Source organism: Bacillus rossius, chromosome 13, assembly GCF_032445375.1.
Source record: "Bacillus rossius redtenbacheri isolate Brsri chromosome 13, Brsri_v3, whole genome shotgun sequence".
NCBI classification, from domain to species: Eukaryota; Metazoa; Arthropoda; class Insecta; order Phasmatodea; family Bacillidae; genus Bacillus; species Bacillus rossius.
The window spans coordinates 47,488,787-47,516,273 of NC_086340.1; the positions used below are offsets into that span (position 1 = coordinate 47,488,787).

General features: G+C 39.3%; 1 protein-coding gene across 1 annotated transcript; it reads right to left on the minus strand.

Annotated features, from left to right (window-relative positions):
• Positions 1–271: 271 nt before the first annotated feature.
• On the minus strand, positions 272–27,476 carry LOC134538536 (intraflagellar transport protein 57 homolog). The gene is made up of 8 exons (XM_063379944.1): positions 26,906–27,476; positions 25,343–25,505; positions 24,500–24,618; positions 23,937–24,099; positions 4,624–4,735; positions 3,670–3,866; positions 2,041–2,185; positions 272–719 (listed from the first exon to the last, which is right to left on the minus strand). The coding sequence occupies exons 1-8, from the start codon at positions 27,076–27,078 to the stop codon at positions 562–564; spliced, it is 1,230 nt and encodes a 409-aa protein (XP_063236014.1). The 5' UTR covers positions 27,079–27,476; the 3' UTR covers positions 272–561.
• Between the last annotated feature and the right edge of the window lie 11 nt (positions 27,477–27,487).

The window sequence follows — 27,487 nt, forward strand, 5'->3', positions numbered from 1 at the left end:
CTGTTGTCTTGTGTACAGTCTTCGTTAGTAGCGAGGATAATGAGTATGCTCGTCGAAAATAAAGGTGAAAAATAATAAAAATTATTTTTGGGATACAATAACTGTTTAAACTAGGATTCAATATCAGGTACTCCATTAGGGGGATCCTAAAATTTACCAATGTCCCACCTTGGTCAATTACAATCAAACACGTCTGTATGCGGCCACGAAATGTTCGCCTTGACCCCGTTACACAGTACACAAACCAAACACAGACTAGCGACAAGCAAAATAAAGTATAAATAATATTTATTCTTAATCAGTGCAAATGTACAATGTCTTGACAAACAGGCACACAGGATTCCAAATACATCAGCAGATTCTTTCTCAGTATGTATGTTAAATATTTGTTTATCTTGAAGGCACATACGAAGCAGCAACTAGGTGCAGAGCCATGCTAAATGAGCAGCTAGGCCAACACCTAGCTGAAACAGGCCTGCGGCATTGCGCCTGAAGTGCAGCTAGGCCAGTGCAGAGTAGTCTAGACCGTGCTGCAACGTGGGAGCAGATGCGACAGAGAGGCTAGGCCGGCATGGAGGTGTTCAGGTCCTGCTGCAGAAGGCTCTTGTCCCGGAGCTTGCTCTGGAGCAGAGAGTGCTCCAGCACGCCCACGTGCACGTTCATGCTCGTGATCTCCAGCCGGATCCCGCTCACGGCCTTCTTGATGTTCACCAGCGGCGCTGCGGCACAGCACACCTCGCGTCACACTCGGGGCTCAGCCACTGTACACTGCAACTTCAGGGGAGCCTCAAACACAACTCTGGTCATCAGCACCGAGCCTTCAGCCGAGTTGTTACGGTTCACATTCCAGGATCCTCTTTGTCTGATTGTCTATCATTAAGGATAGACAACAGATGGGAAAGTGATCATGGGGAAAAAAATTAGAAGTAATTTAAAACTAAAACCTTATAAACCTTTAAAAAAATCATGAATTCAGTAGAATCTAGGCCTGTTCGAATGTAACATTTCGTGAAATCACAGCTCAAAGGGGTTACAAGCAGCTGAAACTTCTGCGGGAAAGTTACCAAAATCTACAATTGCCAATAACATAGAACTATCGGCATGCCTCACGACGAGGTGAAACTATATTCTCTTCTAAACCAGTTTACAAGGACATCAAGCAAGCTGATACCAAAGGCACACTCGAGTAGACAACCATTGTCTTAAGATATTTTTAAAAGTGATGAGAATTCGCAGTAGTATTCCTCACGTTTACCGTTTGTCGAATCTCGGTGGAATAAGCACTGACAAACTTTTATGTGCGAAAATTCAAATTACAAAATACATAACCTGACTACTATTTAATAAATAAAACTCAAAGAAATCTATGAATCATTTCCTGGTTTGGATTCGCTGAGACAATAACGACATTGATTTAAAAATGAAAGTGTTTCTCCCAGGTATTCGGCCACCCTGACTGACGACATGCAACTAGCAGCTGCACCTGGCCAGGTCCTTGTTCAATGCGGGTCTGAGGCGTGAGGCGTACTTGGGTACATGCTGCAGGGTTGACGATCACTCACCCTTGTTCAGAAAGTCACGTCAACCCAATCAGCAGTGACACGTGTTACAATGTGGATTCACGTCTGCCTCAATTTCAAAGGCTGGAAATTCAATTGTCATGCTTTGATTATGTGATGAGGGACAAGCCTATGGTAAAATATTTATTTCCTATGGATAGAGACTGGACTAATTCGCGAGTTCAATGACCTCCAGGATAGACTCCACTATCCTCCGCCTACTTGGGCAAATGGCGCCTGTTCACTGGACGCTGAATTTTGAGGCGTCTCAAGTGGGTAACTTGTGACTGGATACTTCTTTGAGTGATGGTCTCTAATTGGACAAGAGTCCTACATATTATGTAACAGTGAACCAATAGCAGAAGCCGCACAACGGTATAATTATTTGAATTCTAGCGCATCACGCAATGAATACGCAAATTTTTCCGGTCTCTACCTATGTAATGTTCAGCGACGACAAGTATAAGAAGGCCGGACTCACTTCTGTCGTTCATGCTGGAGCCGCGCTCCTCCATGTCCCGCTTCACTGCCTCCAGCTCCTCGGACACCTGGGCCAGCGTGCGGGACCGCTCCGTGACTCCCCCGCTCACGTCGCGGTACTGCTCGGTCAGGCGCGCCAGCTCGTCCTGCACACAGGCCCGGCTGCCTCATTCCCGTCCCCCCTCGGCCAACCCTCTCAGGTCACACAACTCAGCAAATCGCACTTTACCGTCCCACTCTAACTGGTTAAGGTAACACAACTGAGCGAATTGCACTTTACTGTCTCACATTAATTTTAAAAAGCTGCTTAATATTTATTTAAGTATGAATGCCAATGGCCCGCGCCGGAGTTAGTTCTGGTAACTACCGCACGGGGCACTACTCCGACCTTATAACTACCTGTAACATAATGCTATAACTATAAAATGGAATATAGAAAAAGAAAAGATGACAATGATATATATATGTGTAATCAACTATGCTGTGGGTACGCAGCACAGGCTCTATGGTTCCTCTTGCCGGGCGGCCACACACACTCGGCGGGCGGATTGAAACAGGGAGAAGGTGGGAAGGGAGGGGCCGGCCGAGACATGAGGCACATTGGGCTTGGGGAGGGCGTAGCCCCAGTCGACGTCAGAACTAAAACTGAAAAGAAGATTCTGGGCATTTATACCGTAAAACTGGTCGGAAGCTGTATACGAAATTCAAACAATAGAAAATTAAAAAAAAAAAAAATATTAGGTAAAATTAACATCTCGTAAGCAATGTCTCAATAAGTTGGGTGGCTTTTGTATGTATTTAAAATCATATTCACTCTACGTTTAAGCAATAACAAAACCGCCATATTGACGATGCGAATGACCAAGGACGATGAAGGTATTCAACTGTTTGGTGATCATCCGCCAATTTTCAATATGGCCCTGGTCGAATTAATCAAAGTTGACGAAACCACGTTAAAGCATAAGTGTCACCAATTAGCAACTGTGAAAACTATTACCGGTTTTTTGTTAATTTGAAATGAAATTCTAATATCATCAAAAGCCTGGGTTTGACATAACCTGTGAAACTAACAGGCATATTGCCTGCGAGAGTGATATATGAAATTCTCAGTGACAACAAGTAATTCAAGCATAATTCTGGGTTTTTTTTTTCTCCAACTACGAAAGTTCATGCATATTTCCCGCTTTTCCCGAAATTCAAGGCTGGCAGCCACCCTGCATACAACCAGCATATCTGTGTTCACTACACTATCACATAGCATCTTGAACTCACGGACAATATATCACAAACACAATTCACAGATTATTAAATCTTTTTTCCCCCCAGAAAAAAAAACAACTTTTTTTTAACGCAATTCAATGGCCTTGCCGGATAAACTGTCCATAAACTATACCGAAATGATAAATGTATACATAATGTATTATGTATGCACAATGTAATATTTTACCAAGACATTTTTGGACATCACATCACACATTTATTAAAATAGTGCTCTAAACTAGCTCTGAAACAAGTATAGTACCTTTTTTATGAGCAAAACAAAGCAGTTTGCCGTTCAGACTAGATAATAAAGGATGCGTGATGCGTACTGGCTGTGAAACTGTACAGTGCTGAAGGAACGCAGCAGTACCTGCAGTGTGCGGTACTGCGCGAGCTGCGTCTCCAGGCGGGAGTTGAGGTACTTCTCGCGACTGCCGACCTTGTCGAGGGTGTGCGTGATGTCGGCGTGCAGGCGGTCCAGCTGGCCCTGCGTGGCGGCCAGCGAGTCCTCGATGCTGGCGCGGTGCTGCTGCATCTGCTCCAGCCGTGCCCGCCAGTCCCTGGCGCCTGCGGCACGGCACTCCCTTCACACCTCATTGCTCGTTACCCAGTCAGCACGGTGCCGTCAAGCCGGTGAGAGACCCCGAGGCTCGTGAACACCAGTTTGAAACACACAGGATGACCAGGGCCGGCGCGTCCACACAGGCGAACGAGGCAACCGCCTAGGGCGCCAAGTAGCTGGGGGCGGCGCAGCACCACACATAACAGCTCATATAATATGTTTAACGATTATTGAAACTAGATGAAAATTGATTTTTGTTACAGTTTGGAATGTTTATATTGATATAAGTAATTATTTAAAGTCCACGGTGACCTGTTTATGATTTGTAATAAGTAAAAAAGTAAAAAAAAAAAAAACACCAGCCTGTTTACATTTGATTGTTGACAAAATATTAGGCTTACGTGATGTATTTTGATGCAAGGAAAATTTTTTTGGGGTGTCGGGCCGTGGAAGGGGGGGGGGGGGGGGGGAGACATTAAGGTTTTTTGCCTAGGGCGCCAATTTACCTTGCACCGGCCCTGAGGATGACCAGACTAACAGAGAAAAAATCATTTGTGTTATTATATTACTTTTCTTATACTGTAAAGTGGTCTCCGAATTTGACAGGAAGGTGATTTGGTTGTCGATCCCTCACTCACGGAAGGGAACAAAAACTCTGGATAACTGCTTTATGTATTAAGAAATACTAAGAGATCTGTTTCAGACATTACAAGAACCGCCCCCTTGAGGGAGCCGGAGAGCGGGCGCGGAGGCTCGACCCACCTGCCGTGACGGTGACCTTGAGCTGCGGCAGCACCCTCTCCAGCTCCAGCCGCCACTCCTCGCCGTCCGTGGTCGACACCAGGACGTCGTCCGGCTTCCGCCCCTCCGCGTCCTGCGGCAGTCGGCAGTCACCTCGCTGCCCTCCCCGCTGCGTCCGCCACTGCCCTTCCCGCTGTGTACTTCACTGCCCTCCCCACTGCGTCCGCCACTTCACCACACGTTCATCACACTTGGCTGGGTGCTTGGTCCTTACCATCCTTGGTCTTTGGTGCAATTGCAACATCATTTACACTTAGATCATGTTTTTAATATCTGTGATGGTTTGCTTACTTTACAATGTAAAAGTTGTTTCAAAGGTACTTTTACTTAATTTTTCCCACTCATTAAAGTTTTTCTGTGATTTGAAGTGTTATCTTTTGCATCATTTGCTATGGTTCTTTGTCTGAAAACAGGCTGAGACAATAGTTTTGCCAGTTACATCATTAGAGAGACACAGGTGTGTATTTGGTGTGTGAGAAATTAGTTCACGTGATATGTTGCGGGCGGAGTTGCAAAGGATCACAGTCCGTTTTCAAGGCCTAAAAGTGTTTTGTTACTGAACTAAATTGAAAGCTACTCTGTGATTGGTTGAAAATTATATTACACGAGGGCCCTTTGTCATCCCTCGGAATAGAAGTCGCCATGCTTGTTAGACATCACATTAACATTAATGTAGAGTTGAGAAGAATTTCACGCCTGTGGCCTGAGCTGTTATTAACATTGTTCTGTACAAATCAAATTAGAAGTCTTCTACCAGAGATGGCAGTGTAGGCTCAGTTGGAGCCGTTTTTGGTAAATCGGTTGCCAAGCCGAGCAGAAAATGGTCTGTCTGTCACTTGTACCGTAAGTCGCAAGTGACAGCGGGATCTAATTAAGCTAACTTTAAGTCAAATCACGCCCAAGTGATGAACCCAATTGTTTGAAGTTTTTTTTTTGTACTCAAGAGTTTTTTGTGCTATTAACGTGAAGTTTACTGAATTGCAATATGGAAGCTGTAATCAGTGTTTGGTAATGAGAAAAAAAATTAGATAAACTTTATTTGAGACTTCTTTTATTTATGCAAGGCAATCTTCATAGTAATCAGTCATAACCTCAAAAACAAAAATTCTATGGAACTCAAGTGGTTCTTGGCACCCAGCAAAATTCTTCTAGTGTTTATGTATGTGCAATCTAAACCAACTATGACCTAGTCGGAGGTCTGGATCGTTATAACGTCATTTGCATCTAAGTACATACTATGTACTGTAAATTAAAAAAAAAGTTAACGGTAAGTGAGCAGTTTTGAAATAAAATAAACTGCTGTGTCTGCGAAACTCTCCATTGCAATGCAGTTTCATGTAATAAAAAAATACTGCTCATTCAATTATATAAAAAATTTATCTATCATAATGGAGAAACTGTATGTGGTTTCAACAGAAAACTGAAGCAGAACCAATAAAAGGGTAGATAGAACATAAACTGGTATGTACATCAAAATATCAAACAAAAGCAGTTGTCGTGCACTTTATTGATAGCAAAATGTTAATATCTTAAATAAATGGTAGACCTGAAGTGGCAGCAAACAAGGAAAACACTTGGGAGCACGCGGAGATTCACCGACACATCCCAGACCCGACCTCCGCAGAGCCAGCCTCCGTGCGAGAGCATCGTGAGTGTGATGTCTCTACTTGCAAGAATTATCCAAGCTCCCTTTAAACAGCACGCCAGTATCAATCAGTCCAATATTGGTGAACTACCGAACTTTCTGGCTTCAAAAAACAGTTATGTAAGAAACATTTCATGCCTGTAGGTCTGTTAATACCAGAAAAATTGTATTTGCATGTGCGCTGAAGTGACTACAACAGAATATGTAATAACTCATATGTCATTAGTCACACATCACACAGCACATCAGACCACCAGCTTGTGTAGAGAGAAGAGAACCTAACACAATGTACACACTGAACACATAAAACATAACATGAAAATTAAAAATAATAATAATAATAATGTTTATAGAAATAATAATGCATATGTTAACTCTTAAAATTGAAAGGTTTGAATATAATTACACTTTAACATCAAAGCATAACCAAATATTTACTTTCTTCCATTAAAATATCTATTTTTGTTTTTAAATTCATATGAAAAATTTCCAAAATGTTTAAGGCGATTGGTGCACGGTAAAAAACGGTCACAGGCCCGAAAACAATGAATTTTGTATCATATGACCACTAAAGAGTCTAGATGCCTATGTGGGTGACCGTTACTATGTAGGGAGGCCAGGAGCTTAGTTCCAGCTCGTCAGTGGCGAGATGGCCTTCAGACGGGAAGGGTGTCGCTGGCGGTCGCTCTGCGGCCTGCCATCTAGCGGGAACTAACAAAACCTCGAAGGTTGTATCTCGCTCTCCCTCTAACACACAGTCGATACGGTTCTATCGTGCCCGGAGGAGGGGAAGGTTTAGCAGGTTTCTCTTTCACTCATCCTTCGCCATAGGGAGGCGGAATGGATTATTTTTTTGTCCGTAACTGCACACATGTGGCTGAGAGCTAACCTCTGCCACTCCCGCACATCTTCTCACTCAACTCGCTCGTTCTCTCACACTATTTCAATAAATCTTTTCAAATCTTCAACATCAATACTTTAAACCATTGCGCTTCCTACGGATTAATTATATTTCACGCACTTGCCCGAATTCAGCTGCAAAAAAATAAAACGGGTAGTCAATTTTTTTCTTCAAAAACCTTCCGAAACACTGTGTGTTAAAAAACATTCTGAAAACCCATTTTTCTAGATAAATGTAAATTCTAAATAACCTACGCCACAAGGAAACATTGTGCTTTAATATTATGTAAAGAAAACACCTCTTAGTTTTATAGTTATGTAAAGGTGGTGTGATATGTTTTAGATGTCGCACCATCTTATCATCCATGTAGAAGAGTTACCCGAAAAGCTAACAAGACAATTGTCATGGAAATGGAAATATGGTTAAGGAAATATTTTTCAATTGTTTGTAAACAGTAAACAACATATAAAAAATCTTATAACTGTAAAATTAAAATACAAACAACCCTATAGCAAATTTAATTTCAATATGAAAAAGTCTACAATAATGTTTACAAGAAACGAAATTGCAATAGCAATACAAAAATATCGCAATTTTGTTACATTGTTAACATATATATTATTTTTAATAAAGGCAATAAAAATGACATACTCAATATTTGGAATACAATAAATACCTTAAGTCCTACATAATTGCTGCGATATTCACAATAAATGCTTTTCTTAAATATAGTAATTAAAAAACATCGTAAATAAATTATGAACATACATATTATGGTGAAGGAAAGTGGACACTATCACACTGAAAAATCTTAGAGGGTAGTTTTCCTCATCTTATTTCTTTCTTTGTGTTTTTGGTCTTGTTCGTTAAAATATTTCATGTTCAAATACTTGATACGCATATACGTTCTTGTCCTGACAAAACAGTATATAACTTCTTCTGGATATTTATTTTCAGTAGTTCCCCAAATAATTTTAGTCAGTGATTCAAAAATCTGCTCTTTTTTGCACAAATTGTTGCCATGAACATTATCAAAACACATTTCAGCGATCTTTATTAATTCAAAAAATTCATTAGTGGGACATTTTAAGTTACCCTTTGATTGTACATTTCGCACACCTAAAACAAGACTGCCACATCTCAAAAAATACAGTTTTGAGATAATCACATTTGAAAATTTTAATTTGCTCTATTAAGTACATTTTTGTATGTAATTGCTCAATATTTTCGCCAGGTATATAATATTGCAATGGCTATAAGTACAATAAAAATGGTTTGTGGTGCATTATTGAGAGGATTTATTTTATTGTTGTGGCAGTTAAAGGTATCACAATGCAAGTGCTAAACTACCACATTTGTGATTATGGCACTATTACATTAACATTTTCAAAGTAAGTGTGCCACAATTATAAATATGGCTTTATTGCATTAACACTACATGTCAAGTTTTAATGAAAAGGCGCCACAATTCAAAATATGGCTGTATTGTTTTGGCACTATTGAGGACGGAGAAGTGCCACAATTTAAAATACGGCCATACTGCCATACTGCTGTAGTGTAACATTAAATTTAGTTCTAACTTCTAAAAAATTAAAAATATTGATGTATCGTCTTTGTATTTTTCAAGATTGAAAAAGCAATGTCCAATTAACATAATGTAAGTATTACTGCAACAATAATAACCAGTAATTGGAACTAACAACAGCAACAAATCAAATGTACAAGACAAAAAACATTAACACCAGACAAATTAAAACTACATCATGAATTATGGAAACAAATTAACAATATTAATGCATATCAAATGTTTTGAAGTATGGAGTTCAACTTTTACTGGTACACAACCAAATTAATCAGTTTATGCTATTAAAGAAAAATAAAAGTCCAAAATAACATTTGAAGAATAAGTTTAAAAAATTATAAAACTCATCAGTAACAATTTACTGACATCACAAAGTCACACGCAAATACATAACACATTCTCATACCGTATAATAGTTCAGAGTTTAACAAGATACAATAATAAATTACTCAGAATCATAAGGCACAGTAGCATTCTTCCTGGTTTTCAGATGTCCGTAAAACATGTGATAACTCTTTGGAATGAGGTTTGATTTGCACAGTTGCACCAGGTCCTTTTTTTTAGCTTCCAGTATCCCAGGACTTTCTGAGAAAGCTTTTTCAATGTGAGTGTTGATCTTTTCTTGTTCTTGCTCCTTGTTTTTGATGACAGGTTTATTTCCAAGAAATGCTCTTGTTCAAAGAAAGTTTTGTACTGTAGCAAATTGGGTGTCACTTTAATTATTTTAATGTCATGCTACAAAACTTTGCAGCCATAAGTGTTTACTGTGAAGTTGTCTCCCATATTTTAGGCAAGCTTCTTCACATCTATGAAATCCTCTGATACAAGCTCATTAACCACAAAAGATTTTCCATTCTTTTTGGCATTCTGAATTACTGTCACCCATTGTTGCAGACAGTAAATAGACCCACCCTTCAAAATTCTTTTCTTTTGTTTTTCTATTAGAGAATGCACGGCATCGCCTTCATTCTGTGTATGGCCTACAATTAAGAATTTATGAGTAATAAAAGGAATATCCAGGTTAGAAACTGCATAACGATACAGGCAAGCCATGTACTTATTCTTCTGTTGTCCACTAAAATTATCACTGTAGAAAATGGTTTCTTTTCTAATGCAATTAGATTTTAAAAACAAGTAAACACACGTACCAATTTCGTTAGGTCCTCTGTAGGCTTGATCTTCATTCCACGAATAGCAATGTCCTTCAGAAGTACCCATATTATAAATTGTTAAATTATATGTCGAAAATTTGCGACTGTAGTAAAAGTTGGAAACCTGTGCTGAAGGTGTAGTCAAGACAGCCTGTAGGTCATAGGTGGCAACACATGTTGAATCTTTGTTATTCTTAGCAATTTCTTTATCATGCTGCTTTTCTTGCCTGGAAAGTTCAGTTTCACGTTTATGAGGATTAAACTCATTTTGCATTGCCAATTTCTCGTCCTCATTGCAGTTTTTATATTTTTCGCACAATGTGCACTGGTCCTTCTTCGGAACAAAGAAGCCAATATTAAACTTTTGATTAAAAATGTTTGTGTATGTGCTTAGTTTGCGTTGCTTGGTATTGTGGTCTGAACAAGCTTTCAGAAACATTCTGTACATTTCTGCAATGGTGAGTTCTCCAGATAAGAATTCCCTTTGGATTTAAAAACTACATAGAAAACATTAAACAATGATAATGTTATTATTTACTTCCAATTAACCTGAGTGGTTACTGTATATTCCAAAGTGAAGGTAAAACAATTTTTTTATGGCTTTTTCTTTACCATTGTGTTGAAGTATTGTGGAAAATGTCCTATCTATAATTATTTTTCCTTTTACAATTAGTATTTAAATGTGGACTTTTTTATTTACTTACTAAATCGATGTAACCACAAAAATCAAATTTATTTTGCATAGTACATTCGTTAGGTACTGCACTTGTTTATTTGTGGACACAAAGAGTTTGATCTTTAAATGTATGTTGCAATGGATTTGATTGATTAATACAAAAATAATTTTGGATTTTCACCATTGCTTGGAAAAACTTGTCTTAGGTTTTCTTTTGTATGTGTTCTTTGAAGCAATAGTGAGTCCAAAATTATTTTTTTTATTAATTAAACAAGACATGATATTTGATGTTCATTCTTTTCACACTTTTTGTCATGAGCCAAGCTTTACAAAAAGCAAAATACAAAATTAAATTGATACAGGCAGTGTCAGAAACTGCAGAATTTGTTGAAAAAAATTCCTAGTGACATAATTTTGTCTACAAAAAATTACTACGATCTTCAGGATTCATAATTTTTGTAGGTACCTAACGAAACTTGTGAAATATAATTAAATTACCATATTAGGAAACGCTGTATTGTTATAACCATCAAAGAAGAATGAATGGATGGTAAATTATAGCCTACACAAGTCACAAATGAATAAATTCATAATGAGCCGGGGAAAGAAAAAAAGTTAATTTTTCAACCGAGATCGCCTTACTCTTGAGATTTTAATTTATTTTCTTGTAAAAATAATTGCAGAATAATATAACAAAACAAGGTTTGCCTTTTTTTTTTCATATTGCCTTATAGTAAAAAATAAAAATGTTTGCCAACTGTTACCTATTTAATTGAGATTTTATACACAGATGAGGTCTGAAATATCTTTTTACTGTATTACATTTTCACAAGTAGGCTCCTACTATGTAAAAAACTAGTAATATAATAACAATGTTCAATTCAGACACCGCCTCACATTAGAACAACATGGTATGTGCTTCTCTCCATAGCCGTTATGCTAATTGGGGTAGTAGCAATATTGTAATAAAACAAGTTACCTGCATTTTCACAGTTGTTAACATCGGGTAATATCAAGCTCACGAGGTATCTGCCCCGAGACGTCATAATATTCCTATTATTACGTGAAAAAAATCTATTTTCATAACATTCACAACAATACAACGATGTACCAAAACAATATACCTACATCATAACAACATAATAAACAGAAACAGATAACTGATGTTATTAATTCACAATACCAACTTCTGAAAAAAGTCATTCTGAGTATGAAAACACTGATTCAAACAACTGAGTGCTATCTAGCGACTGTGGGACTAACTACTACAAAACGTACTATAAATATCTCAACTGCTTTGCCAAAGATAAGTAAATAATTGAATATAAAATGACATGACATCCAGACAGCAATATTATCTGCAGCAATGCGAAACTGCCACAAGTAGATATGTGGCTTATGATAAAATGTGCACTACAGTGTTAAACTGACGTAACATCAAATGTGGCTTGTAGTAAAATTCTCTTCACAGATTAAAACTGCCATATTTAGACATATGGCACACATTTAAACATTTCCACATTGTTCAACTGCCACATCACTAGTTGAGGCATGCTACGATTATAGGAAAAAAAATTAAAACTGCCACATTTCAAAATGTGGCTGTATTGAAGTGTTGAGCAACCTTACTATTACAAATAGTGTATGTGCAATATAACCATAAAACAAAATGTGGCAGTGTTGGTTAGCAGAACCTACAAAAACACAAGAATTCTAAACTGACACATCTCATCAAACAATGAAATTTGAGCAGATACAGATGTGGCAGTTTTTCACCGGGAAACAGGCCACTATTCGACACGGAAAACTGGTATAACTCGAAATTGACCATTTTTGAGTTGTGGCGGTATTGTTTTGGGTGTGCGATGTATCCAGCTATCGTCCTCCGAATTGAAATCCGTAGTGCCAAGGTCAGGATATTTATTTCTGAAACGGTGAGCTATATAGCCAGAAACATATTTCAGCCCTTCAAGAGAAATTTTGTCACTTGAAAGGGGCCTGGCCTCTAAATCTAAGTCTATTTCTTCCATGTCAGCAAGATCTATTTCATTTAAAGGTGATTTCTCTTGAAATGTCTTTGTAAAATACATTTCCTTGCCCAAAAGTAGTTCTGTAATTTCATTCTGATAAGCACTGTCCAGTTCCATTTCATTTGACGAAACATCACTTACCAAACACGGAGAGAGAAAAAACCACTCTAACACATCTTAGTTCAGTTTAACTGTTAACAAATATTTAGGTTAACAGGTCCTATACATATTTACGAATGTTTTACTGACTGAGTTATACTGGACATTAATTAAATTGATCGCTGATATTTATACTTTTAAACAAAATTTTTGATTTATCATTTTATGTAAACTCTAATGCGTTAAAAAGTGTAACGCAACACTACACACAGGTAGTGATGTATAGTGCACTGCCCTATGCACATTAGTTAACAAAAAAATAAAATGAAATATTAATTACTGATAAATAATACCTTGATGTCGTGATACAAGTAACACATGCTTATCTGATGTTTATCTCAATTAGAATACGAAATAGGAAGACAAAATAATTAACTGATTTTAAGACTGATTTATTACTTACACAGTACAGAGCATTTTGAAGACAAATGGGTCTTAAGAAGCGAAAATCGAACTCGATTAAAAGATGGTATGGTGTTCGGTATATTAAGGTTTCCCTCAAAGCAATGGTTTCACAATGCTTTTAAGATATTAGTTACATCCCAACATAAGTTTAAAACATTTCTCTTAAGAGTGTGCTTCGTAGCATTAAAACATGTGCCTTAATTATTTTGCAAATTTATCATTGTTATGGTGACTATGAACGGGTTTTTCGTAATTTTTTTTAGAAATATAGTACAGTATTAGCAACTACGTTAAGAACTGTTATTTTATTCACACAGAGAAAAGAAATACAAAATGCTAAAATTTGGCGTTTGTCTTTATATATAAAATATATAAGTTTGTTATTATATGTGTGTTGTAACATGTATAAAAATGTTAAATATATTCAACAATATTTGGTAATTATATATATTAAAAAACTTTTATGTACGCGACTTGAAACTACGTGAAAGGTTTTCAGTCTATAAAGGCCTATTCTATGATTTTTTTTAAATTATTAATTTTTATGGAAACAATTAATAAAATTGAAAGTTTCTTACATTGTCAGTATATGCATAGCATTACAGTTATTCCAAACAATTCTCTACCAGTGTTTACCTAAGGTTTGCATGTTACGTTGGTTCTTCTACTAATACACGTATATTACAAGAGTTTTGTAATAGATTAAATGAGGTAAGTTAGAATTCGTTTTTATAAACGTTGTGTATGAAATTATAAATTTTGAGACGTATAATAACTAAAAGAAGTGCGTTCCGAAGACATATGTCGGTAGTGTTACCCACTGAAACATTATTCCCACTTCAACTCTCTGTAAAAATAAAAGTATGGGGTGTAACGTGCTGCTGCGCTCAATCAATATGAAATTTTGTCTAAAGAACAAATATAGATTGGCCGTGGAAGCGCCAGGCAGAAACAGTACTAAACACATTACGCATAGGGGCACAGCGCACGCACAACAAAATTTATGATTAACCTCCTTAAAACTTGGTAAGGTTATGTCGTTATGTGGATCGTGATCAAGGATAAGAAAATAATAAGATCTGGTTTGGTTTACATTGGCATTTACTTAATGATTTTGTTGCTGTTATTTCTACTTCACAAACCTTATTCCACTGAAGATAACCCATGGCATTACAGCCGAAACAAAATACCAAGAAAATTGTTGACCTTATTTGCTATACTTAATACATTAAATATTGTTAAACAATAAACCAAATGGGAGGCCCCGGGGCGAGATATTATAATAAGTAACCATGGTTATATTTGACTGAATTTAAGGTCATTTGGTTTCTTAACTTTACAGGCCATTGAATATTGAGCGCGCAGGCTCTTCATAAGACAAATTATAAAAAAAATTACATTTACTCGTTAAATGAATAAAAGTGTCCTGAAACTGGTTGTTCAGAATTATAAATTATTTTATGGTTTTTTCCACTCAGGGAAAAATATGTTGAAAGCTGGCACTCTTGAGAAATTCTCCGATTGCAGGAGGCGATGAATTTTGGTGAACTAACTCATGAACTGCATGGGAGTTGAATTTGGAGCGGAATCTCTCATCCTAGTTCTTGATCCCCGCCTGCAACCAGTATTCCCATCAAATTAGGTTGGTTAACAGGCGGCTGATGTTGGGCGAAGTTAAGCCCGCGAGAAACGGAAAAGAAAAAGTGTGTGTGGGGCGACGAAATAACTTACCTAAGCTGCGGGGTGGAGTAGATCAGGTCGGTCCCTGGAGGTGGCCAGGTGATGCGCGACGCGGAAGATTGCTGTCGCCATGAAGAATAATAAGTAAAGACAAAAAACTATTTCAAAAAATAAACTATTTCGGGCAGCAAAAAAATTAAAAATTGAGTGCTAAGGCACATGGCCTTGTCGATAACCAACTACATGCTTTAGAGAAAGCCGTTCACGACTTTTCAGAAGTGCGTTGTCTCGGGCTGCGAAGAGAGATCCGCCCTTACCGCGTGCTGCCTGCCGAATCGTCAAAAATGGCGTCGGGGCGCCTAATTAAAGTAAGCAACTGCCCCCAGCCAAAGAAGGGGGTGGTGGTGATTGCCCGAAGGTGTCCGGAGATGCCCGAAGGGGCGAAGCAGACTGCAACCTGTTCGCTGCGCTCTCACGCGAGTCGTAGGCGAACTAAAATCGCAATCGCACTGCGACTGCTGCCAAGGTCGATTGTGACAAGCTGTCTCTTATGGGAGGGATGAGTATTGCACTCTGGTGGCCAAGACGAGAACCTGTCTGGAGGGTCACAGAAACGTTCGCTAGAGTGCAGTGGGCGCGCTCGCGACCAGCGCTCAGAGCAAGGTTAGGGATTTTTCCCGCCGCTAGACTTCGCTGAGGGCTCCGTTTGACAAGTTGGAATGTCCTTGGGGAGGCCAGGTCTCCGCCCGGGGTTCACTGGGGGTCGTTGCTCCGGGTTGTACTTCCCGTGAAGCCACCGGTGGGTGATGAGGGAAGGGGGGTTTAAATTTGCTAAGTCGCCTGGGAAAGGCGTCATGTGGACTGTCTCGAGGCGTCGCCGCTGGCTGTAACTTGGTCCAGAGGCGTGCTTGCAAAACCCTTACGTATGCTTGCCTCCGAGAAATGAAAGTTGCTAGCAGTGGGGTTGGGGTAGCGTTTGCTAACGCGAAAGTCGTTCCGTTACATAGGGAAGGCGTGACGCGAACCGCGGCCGGGATGCTGCGATCGCAAATCGTCAGCAAACAGTATCTGTTTGAAGCCTGCGAACAAGCGCAGGTGCACTGGGTTGCACAAGATTACGTCGGAGTGTACAGTAATGGAAACAAAATTTAATAAAATAAAAATTACAAATTTATTATTTGGTTTTCTTCTTTAAAAATTAAAAATTAAATTTAAATTCGTACATTTGTGCCTGAAAGTGGCACTGAAACGGCACATACTCCCCCGCTTGAATGCGGAGCATATAGGGAAAATAAAAAAAAACACACTTACACTGCTCAGTAGAACTAGTACCAGGTCCGCCTGTATCCTACTACTTATAAAAAAAATATGTTGATCAAATCGGAGGTGTATTATAATTGTCTAAATCACCCTTAACGGTGAATTATGTAATTAGGAAAGTTGATCTCAGATGTTGGGAATGATGTCACGTGACAAAAACTCTAAATATGGGCTCTGTGAGGCGGGCCGAAAACACTGGGCCGGAACTGGAACTTGGTCCGTCGGGTGCCAGTTATGAAGGTGGGGATTTGTGTACCCCTGAAAATAATGAAAGTGGTAATGTAAACCCCTGTACAATAGTCTTTCCATAAGAAGCCGAAGGCATTGGGACTTAGCCCTGCACAGTCAGGCGATGGAGAAGACAGTCAAATTTGCTGCTTGCCCGAAGGCGAAACAGAACCTCAGTTTCAGAGTGACATAGGACCTAAGGGTGGAATTCCCTTGGCAGAATTTTAAATGATTGAGGATGAAAAACCCCAACAAATCAACCATCCGTAGGAAAGAATGAATTTAAAAAATATTAAATATTCGATAAATTAAGAAATTTCAGCGCATACCACTCTGATGTTTATTATTAATAACTAATATTTATTATACAAAAGATTTCTGCAAACAAAACGATAAATTAACGACTCTTCGCACTCAAACTTAAATTATTTAAAGAAATGTAAAATGCAATAAACCAACAATTATAAATCAAAAAGGGATAAATTATAATGGAGCGGTTAGATCTTCCATGACTGCTGATAGGCTTCTCACTGCCTGAGAGGGGGTTTGAACATAGGCCGTCCAAAGGTGAGTGGTGGGAATGTAACCCAAAGAACACTCGAAAATGGTCATGAGATATTTCACTCAGAGGACCTTGGTCATGGCTCGTTGGCTCAGAGGACCCTAACTTTTGCGCCGCTCGTTGGCTAGCTTGACCTAGCTCCTATTTTAGAAAAACACATAAATGAAACCAGTTTGCCATCTGGAAGTCACGTAGCTCTTATTTAAATAAACAATCTCATTGATAACGAGGTAAAAGAAATACAACTTTGGGGTAGAATGCAAAAGAAAAAAGAAAAATGGCTAGATGTGACAGCTTCAGTGCTCAGACTCTATGTACGTCACTGTACATCACATTTACGTGCAAGGGAAAATAAAGAAATAAGCATGTACAAGTACTAACGCAAAATCAGTACAAAAAAACACTACAAACATAGCTTGTTAAAGACTGAACTTACGTATGTAAAAATTAAAAATTAAAATATCTTAAATTACCTAGCTTGTGCTAGCCTAGAAACGGGATGCTCAAACATACCCAAATTAATTAAGTGGACCTCTCGTTGGGGGTTGAAAGTATTTCAGTACTCTCGGTGATTACCTTAAATATTAAAATGAGACTAGTCACCTCGTAGCTGCTTAATTTCTGGGAAATACGTATTTTAATATGATTGATTTTATTATTATTAATGAGCTAAAAGAAAAGATAAAAAAATATGTCTGTTGCCCTACTACCTGTAATAAAGCAGAATTAATTCCATGACCTTTGACTGTAACACTTTATAAGTCCAAGAAAAGATTAATAACTAAATAGAGTCCATTTAAACTTGTTTGAATTATTTAAAATAAATCCTTAAAATCATTTAATAAATAAAAAATTGAATTTAAAGCTTAACCTTAAGGTACCTGTAAGCTTACAACTATTTATGCCGTTGTTATATTAATGAAATGAAAATCATCCCGTTGATCTCAGATTTTGGATATCGTGTAGGAACACAAAATGGGTGCTGTGAGGGAGGCCGAAAAGCACTGAGGCCGAAACAAGGGAAATGCGTCCTTGAGCACTCAGTGACTAATGGGGATTGTAATCCCTGTAAATGGGTATGGTAACCCGTAACTTACAAACTAAATTGGGAATATAACCCCTGTACATAATTGTTTCGCTGTCCATAAGAAGTCGAAGGCATTGAGTCATAGCTCTGCACAATCAGACGATGGATCAGACGAATGATATGAATTTATGACTTGCTTAAAAGCGAAGTACACCTCGGTCCCGGATACCTACATTTATTAACTCACATAGGCTCAATATGTTCAAGCTCCGACGGTTGATCAGACCATCAGGCTGAAGCAGAGAGACCTACGAGGGAATTTCACCCCTGAGTTAGTTCGGGTTCGAAACCCGAAAGATCAACGAATTTGGATGAAAAATGGATAATGAAAAAAAATTTAGATGTTTAAAATTACATAGCTGTACACCACCTTATAAAGGAAATAAACACCGATCCAAAAAAATATAAAAGTTAATAAATTGTTTACTCAAAATCCATAATTACAAAAATATTATTTATCCTTTACCTTGAATTCTTAGATTAATTGGTAAATTGCTCATAGAAAACTCGACGTTAAAAAAAAGGTATAGTACTCTATCTTACAATAAATTCCTCACCTCATGACTAGCGTAAAATGTATTGGGGATTCAACCCGTGTATATAAACAATTTAATTCAGTAACCTTTCCTTAAAGGCATGAGTGATTGTACCTCTCGTTGGGTGATCACGAAATAAATCTAAACAAAAGCTAGACACATGGATGTGTATGGTGACACAATGAAATGGTACGTCGAAGTATATTCACGTAGCTTGTGAACGATGCAATAGAAATTAGAGTACTTGTTAAAATTACTTATGAGCAAATTCTTATTTTATATAGCTTAATGAATGGACCTTTTTTTTTTTTTTTTTAGATTTATTTTATGTATTATTAAAATACTTAATCGTTAATTTTAAGATACTTAGAAAATGTAAACAATAGAAGATTCTTAACATTAGCTAAAATAAAATGTTTATATTATCATATTATTTGTATTTTTAATATTATTATAAGGTATATAAATATATTATGTTATAATTTACGTTTCCCTAGATTAAGAAAATACTTTGCTGCTAAATTTAATGCAGTATAGATTATTTATAGTGCTTGTTTTGTGACATAAAAATAATATAATTAGGACATACAAAGCATGGGTAGTTTGTTTACAAAACACGTGATACGTGGGTGGAGTAGAGAAGAGTTGCGCGCGGTTGGCGGCCCTGCCATGTGGTGAAGAGATAACATGTCGGCGCGCGCAAGGCGCCGAGACACAAAACAAAAAATACCACGATGTCCGAAAGGACTTCTATGATGAGTTTTTTTTTCACAAAGATGGCCTCGTTTGCAGGCGGATGTGTTATAAAAAAAACACAGATAAAAGGAGGAATTTAGACAAACTCAGGGCACTGTCGGCCGTGAGGAACAAACTAGATTGCAACGCATTGTTTCGCTGCCGGACACGGGGGCAACGACATGACCTTGCCTCCTCCAGCCGGTGAGGCGTGAGGGGGAGGGGTGAAGAGGATGACAGGGAGAATGACACGCGCGCTGATAAGGCACGCTGCCTCCACGGACGTAGCGCCGACGGGAGGGGGCCGCGCGGTGTCTCACCGCGCGCAAACACAGTCACAGCGGGACGTAAAATACGAGAGAATTTTAATTTAACTCACTTTGGCTGAATCAGATTGTGCCAGTTTTAGGACTTACAATAATACTATATAACGAAAATCTTAGTGACAAACAAAAAAAAAAATATTTATACCAAATAAATTTAAAGCATTCTCATAAATCAAACCAAAATACAGTTAACAATTTAAGAGTAACCACAACCACAAAACTGCTACCACATTGTAACCGAAACCACGCTCTGCTACCAATTTGTAACGTGCTGCTGCGCTCAATCAATATGAAATTTCGTCTAAAGAAAAAATATAGATTGGCCGTGGAAGCGCCAGGCAGAAACAGTACTCAACACATTACCCATAGGGGCACAGCGCACGCACAACAAAATTTATGATTAACCTCCTTAAAACTTGGTAAGGTTATGTGGATCGTGATCAAGGATAAGAAAATAATAAGATCTGGTTTGGTTTACATTGGCATTTACTTAATGATTTTGTTGCTGTTATTTCTACTTCACAAACCTTATTCCACTGAAGATAACCCATGGCATTACAGCCGAATTAAAATACCAAGTAAATTGTTGACCTTATTTGCTATACTTAATACATTAAATATTGTTAAACAATAAACCAAATGGGAGGCCCCGGGGTGAGATATTATAATAAGTAACCATGGTTATATTTGACTGAATTTAAGGTCATTTGGTTTCTTAACTTTACAGGCCATTGAATATTGAGCGCGCAGGCTCTTCATAAGACAAATTATAAAAAAAATTACATTTACTCGTTAAATGAATAAAAGTGTCCTGAAACTGGTTGTTCAGAATTATAAATTATTTTATGGTTTTTTCCATTCAGGGAAAAATATGTTGAAAGCTGGCACTCTTGAGAAATTCTCCGATTGCAGGAGGCGATGAATTTTGGTGAACTAACTCATGAACTGCATGGGAGTTGAATTTGGAGCGGAATCTCTCATCCTAGTTCTTGATCCCCGCCTGCAACCAGTATTCCCATCAAATTAGGTTGGTTAACAGGCGGCTGATGTTGGGCGAAGTTAAGCCCGCGAGAAACGGAAAAGAAAAAGTGTGTGTGGGGCGACGAAATAACTTACCTAAGCTGCGGGGTGGAGTAGATCAGGTCGGTCCCTGGAGGTGGCCAGGTGATGCGCGACGCGGAAGATTGCTGTCGCCATGAAGAATAATAAGTAAAGACAAAAAACTATTTCAAAAAATAAACTATTTCGGGCAGCAAAAAAATTAAAAATTGAGTGCTAAGGCACATGGCCTTGTCGATAACCAACTACATGCTTTAGAGAAAGCCGTTCACGACTTTTCAGAAGTGCGTTGTCTCGGGCTGCGAAGAGATCCGCCCTTACCGCGTGCTGCCTGCCGAATCGTCAAAAATGGCGTCGGGGCGCCTAATTAAAGTAAGCAACTGCCCCCAGCCAAAGAAGGGGGTGGTGGTGATTGCCCGAAGGTGTCCGGAGATGCCCGAAGGGGCGAAGCAGACTGCAACCTGTTCACTGCGCTCTCACGCGAGTCGTAGGCGAACTAAAATCGCAATCGCACTGCGACTGCTGCCAAGGTCGATTGTGACAAGCTGTCTCTTATGGGAGGGATGAGTATTGCACTCTGGTGGCCAAGACGAGAACCTGTCTGGAGGGTCACAGAAACGTTCGCTAGAGTGCAGTGGGCGCGCTCGCGACCAGCGCTCAGAGCAAGGTTAGGGATTTTTCCCGCCGCTAGACTTCGCTGAGGGCTCCGTTTGACAAGTTGGAATGTCCTTGGGGAGGCCAGGTCTCCGCCCGGGGTTCACTGGGGGTCGTTGCTCCGGGTTGTACTTCCCGTGAAGCCACCGGTGGGTGATGAGGGAAGGGGGGTTTAAATTTGCTAAGTCGCCTGGGAAAGGCGTCATGTGGACTGTCTCGAGGCGTCGCCGCTGGCTGTAACTTGGTCCAGAGGCGTGCTTGCAAAACCCTTACGTATGCTTGCCTCCGAGAAATGAAAGTTGCTAGCAGTGGGGTTGGGGTAGCGTTCGCTAACGCGAAAGTCGTTCCGTTACATAGGGAAGGCGTGACGCGAACCGCGGCCGGGATGCTGCGATCGCAAATCGTCAGCAAACAGTATCTGTTTGAAGCCTGCGAACAAGCGCAGGTGCACTGGGTTGCACAAGATTACGTCGGAGTGTACAGTAATGGAAACAAAATTTAATAAAATAAAAATTACAAATTTATTATTTGGTTTTCTTCTTTAAAAATTAAAAATTAAATTTAAATTCGTACATTTGTGCCTGAAAGTGGCACTGAAACGGCACAGGGGTTAAATGCGTCAAAAGGGGTATATAAATAAAATTTGAGGCTTCTTCCTTATTTCATACGCTGGTGTCCCCCACTTATAATTGCAAACAAAAATTTTTCCTCAATGTTGTAATTAACTCTGCGTATTCACAAAAAATTTTGGCAGTAAATAGGTATTTAATTTTTAAAAATGAAAGCATTCATGTTTCGAAAAAAATATTAAAGCGATGTGGGGAAAAATGTTTACAGATACTCCAGTAAAATTTTCAGTTTGATTGTTTTGATAGTTTCGGAGCTGTTGCGAGTTTAGTTTGGAGGATTTTTCGGCCGCGCGAGGCAAGTTTGGCTCGTTTTAGTTTTCTTCCAGCGTAGGAAGCAGGGAACAAACGCCGATACCCGGCTTCACCTCGCATCCTCTGCTGGCCTTCCCTTGTCCTCTCCAGATGTATTACTGTATATTAGCTCCATGAGCGCGACCTTGACAGACCCTTCGTTTCTTGGGCCTCCTCTCTCGTCCTCCCTCTACACCCCATTCTTCCCCCTCCCCTCCCGCAGGCAGGGCCAGCCGGCCGGAGCTCCGCTGGACTACCTGGTTCCGACAAGCGCCGCCCTCAGCGCCACGTCGCGGGGACATTCTTCCCGGCGGCGAGAGTTATATACGCAGCACTATAACTGTCACTCCAGAGGGCGTGTTTTGAGTCGGATCGTATCAAAAACAAAAGGATATGAAAATATATACATAACTCAATAGTGTTCTGCCAATTATGTTTTCATTTTCATTTAAATTTATTCTTTAAATCGCTCCTGAAGTAGTCCAGCAGTGATCAATGGAAATTGTCCATATTAAACTGTAATTTTGACGATGAAAATTTTTTTCTCTTACTTTTATAGGTGCAGAAACCTATTTGTACACTCGTTTCTTGAACTATACTTAAGTTTAACATAATTATGTGTTTTCTAAAAATTCTGGTTTGGAATAAAAATAAATGCATTTAAAATGACATAACTCAGTAAAAAAAAATTTATATAAATATCCTAGGTATATTATGTCTTAAAAAGAAGCATCAAAAATAAATATGTACAGTTAAATTAGTTTTGTCGTAATATTTTCCATGCACCAATCGCCTTAAGGTCAAAATCTCCCTATAATATTGTAATGGTTATTCATTAAATATTTTCAATGAAAGTTACTACAAAAGTATATGTTCAGGTACTTGAACATAATTATAACCAAATTTTGGGGGGAAAAAAATTTACTTGTTATCAATTGCACATACACATTTGTTTTATTATTCACAACTTCAAAAGAACAATTTTTGTAACAATTCTGTCGGCTGTTTAAAGGTATTTAAATTTGTTATAATTTTTTTTTGTATTGCTATTTTCAGACTTACAAGGAAATTATACCTACTAGTTCCTTACATGTTTTAGTACATTTTTATTTGCAGTTATCATTAAAACCCTGCTAATGAACTTTTACTGTAAAATTATCACAAAATATCTGTGCTAGACGGAAGCTTTGGAATGGAAACTACAATAACAAAGTAAACTGTGTTAAACCCATCATTAGACACTTAAATATAAATTGAATCAGCTACGTATACTACCTATTAAGCAGCCTCTTTACTACACTGCTTTACAAATGCTGCGATGGACCTAAACACACCCTCCTCAAGGGTGGATAAGACAGACCTGAAAGCCTTTTCCTGAGCCTCTGTCCAGACAAAAATTGTGTTCTTCTTGCATAGCGAATTTAGCGGAGCGCTAATCCTAGCAAAATCCAGAATAATTCTAGCATAATACCCACGCAAGCCTAAAAATCGTCGGACACCCTTTAAGTTCTTAAGGGGGCGGGGGGGAACTTACAACTGGAGCAATTCTATCACACACAGCGACAGCGATATCACAGAGTGCTTGCAGTCGGCACGATGCAGAAGGCTGACAACCCACCTGGCTGCCGAAGTGTCCCAGGTCCTCCACTCGCAGCAGTACCTCCTCCTCTTCCTCCGAGAACTCGGCGGCCATCTCCTCCTCCACCTTCTCCAGGATCAGCTCCGCCTCGTCGTCCGCCGCGTCGTCCTCGTCCTGCGCGAGGTCCGGCGGGGGCTCCGGCCTGCGGGCACAGGGCAGCCGGGCCAACATTCACGTTACCAGCCTTCTTTACATGATTCATGCAGTGGGGAGTTGTGGTTTAGTGCAGTTTACTGCACATGTACACCTTTGCAGTGTTGTACCGTTTGTCATGCAAATATTCTGAAAATAAAAAAATATGAAGATGAATGATTAACAAAAAACAAGACTAAATCAGCTGATGTCGCACAAACGGAACCAACGATGAAACTAAACAAGTATTATGGACGAAACGACGATGACAACACTGACATTTTCAGAATTTTTCCATTACAAACAGTACAAAACTGCATTAAATACGTGTAAAGCATAAACCTGATTATGAATTTGCTATGAAGATGTGTTTCAGACCGCGAACAGATAAAAGGAGCTACGAGACTCACTTCTGCCACACAAAGTGCGTTGCCTTGAGAGCGGCATCGGCCAGGCAGTTGAGCACGGAGACAGCATGCTCCCCGCAGCCCTGCTTCAGCTTGCTGGGCGGGAAGTTCAGCGCTGTGCCCTGGAAGCAAGCAGCCAGTACACACCACTGTCAAGAACACTTCTATCAGCACAGCATCACTCACTACTGTGTCGTGCAAGGTTCTCTAAACGTTGTCTCGTGAGGACCCGGACTGGACCCAGCGGAGCAGCAACACCTCGACACCGCTGTGGCGTTTTGTCGAGACCACAGAGCTGGACAGCCCCACAGAAAGGCCTGGTCCCAAGATTCATGCAATTAGCAATTAAAATATAGAAACAACCCAAGTTTGGATAAAGTCAGTTCAAGTGGCACAAAGTTTGATTCAGTCCGAATTTCCTTAAGGAGAAATCAAAAGAATTAAAGTTTTATGACTTGAGGCCTTCACATATCTCTGTCATCTGATACACCACATGATGTTTGCGCATGCAAATACCATGCCAAAATTAATTTGTTTAGATGAAACTATGCACAAAAGAATTGATGATATAATTTATTTTTGATTACTTTATCAATGTATCTGTACATTGTTTATGGTTTGTATTGTAATGTGTATTTTTTTTTTTGTATTTTTATTTTAGTATATTATCTGTCTTTTGTATGTTGTTGTTGCTGTCTGATACGTCATGCACAACTTTTAAGACTCACTTTGAGTGTTGTTGAGCATGTAACAATGTATAAATAAATAAAAAATAACTTCTAACTGTTGACCACATTATTTAAGCAAACCCCCCACAGGAAACGAAGGGCTTCACGAGGCACGTACTGTCTTGCGGACGCTGTCCAGGAGACCTGCGATGGTGGAGTTGGGGTCGTCAAACTCCTGGGGCTGCTCGAAGCTGTCCCCGGTCTTGCGGACCAGCCACGCCGCCAGCGAGGTGAACAGGAAGAACTGCTCGCCGGGGTTCGTCTGCACCGCGAAGTAGTGCCTGCAGTCACGCACACACCTCCTCACGTGGACACAGACGTGTGGTCAGGCACGGAACCCGACAGACGATACATGTACTTGTTTAGTGTTCAGGGAATCTCTCACTACCAGACTGTGCTTCCCTCTTTCCACCCAGCCACGAATCCTTTGCGATTCTCGCTCACGGCTTCTTCCCCAGTGTTGAGGCCAAGTCTCTCTCACCCAGGCGTAGCGAGTGTGGTGTCTCCTATCCCAACTCGAACAAGAGAGGCTCTGCACACCTGCTGCACTCTCACGCCCACTTTCCGGTAGCCACGCCAGTTTCCACATCGTAAAACAACTGGTAGGTTTTAAAGTGGTAAGTGTTGTTGAGTTACCTACGTATGTGTATAATTAACATACAAAAAAAAATACAAATAGTAGTTAGGTATGTACTAGTTTTTATGAAGTACATAACAGTTGGCCCAAAACAATTTCAACTAATGAAATTCTTTTGTAATTTTGTAAGTGTTGTTAAATCTTCTAAGAACAATTGGGCAAAATTAAAGGTCCACAAAGATGTTTAAATATACAGTAATAATGGGTGCAAACAGACTATGTACATGCCTGTGCTATTTTGTTCCCTAGCAGTTGTAAGAGTTAGCAACAAAAGAACCTTGGTCAAAGAGAGTTGGTAACTCTCATGTAGGCAAAAAGAACGACATGAGAGTTTTTTTTTTTAACCTGGCACCAAAGCACACGTCTTGAAAAATGCAATTGCGAAGTAAAATTTGTCTGAAGGTGAAACTGCTTAGGCAATATCTAATACAATACGACAAATGATAAGTGCTTAATCAAATTATGTTGTATGTTTTTAAACATAAGATTGTCAATAAGGACATACTCCAAAAAACCTGCAGTAATTAAAGAAATGCATGATAACAAAAATACTTTATCCAAAATATCATCTTAAACAAATATTCAATAATGAGTGATGAGATACGCAAGTTATTTATAGTCCTAAAGATAACAATACACTGAACATTACAAACAACACAGAAGCAGATGAAGCGATGGCTTGCCCTCACAACTCCACCTCAAGAGGAGCATCAAGGGCATAACCTCACTGACATGAGAGCATCTGGCCCCTGCGAGTAAAACAACCATCTGCCATATTGTTTCCGGCAAGTAAAACAGGCGAGGACGCCCCGATAGTACCTTCTACAGCCTGACACATGCCCCCACCCCACTATTGCAGTTGGGCTTACTGCCCCGTGGCAAGGCGCTGCCACCCCAGCCCCCTACAGCCGCTCTTCCTGACGTCCAACACACTCGCATCACCCGGCGATCCCTCGTGGCCTCGCCAGACTACTGCTGCCCCTCTCCCTGCTTCCCCGCCTCAACCAGCGTGGTCCCTGCCCTTGTAGTAACAAATGAACTAACCTGCTCGGAGATTTCATTTTCAGGTCCCTGATGAATTCTGTCTCGAAGTTCAATATCTTCAGTTTATCCATGAGTTCCTCATTCGAAGAAAATATTGAGTACGCCAGTCCCGGGCTACCCTCGACTTCAGCTGCAATAAGTCCATCGCCAGAAGATGAATCTTCTTTCCGCATTTTGAAAGCTCTTTTCAGAGACCTTATTTTATTTTATTTATGAGGACTCAAGTTAATTTCATTATTTCCCAAGCAAACATTACTAGTGAACAGCTAACTCAACAGCTGGGAATTATAAAACATTTAACCTATCCGCAACGACCCTTTAAATTTGTTAACGCGTTTATATACTACACTCAGAGTTTGTTGTGTTTTGGTCAAGAAACCAAAACATAACACAGATACGCTTTGATTTTGTTTAAGCTACGTCAATAATAAATAGCATAAAATTCTAAAAGTTTGGTTTATTAAGAAAACTGTTTATAATAATTTTGCTTTACAAAACCCAGGGAATGTATATCATTTATGTAAATCAAAAATGAATAGACTTATTTTTCATACCTCGATAGTTTTAAATCCTAGTGTTGGT

Coding starts and splice junctions, on each gene's coding strand:
- LOC134538536 (XM_063379944.1), bottom strand. CDS start 27,078: ATGCGGAAAGAAGATTCATCTTCTGGCGATGGACTTATTGCAGCTGAA. Junction 24,619..25,342: donor TGGACAGCGTCCGCAAGACA/GTACGTGCCTCG, acceptor GCTTGCTTCCAG/GGCACAGCGCTGAACTTCCC. Junction 4,736..23,936: donor TGGGACACTTCGGCAGCCAG/GTGGGTTGTCAG, acceptor CGACTGCCGCAG/GACGCGGAGGGGCGGAAGCC.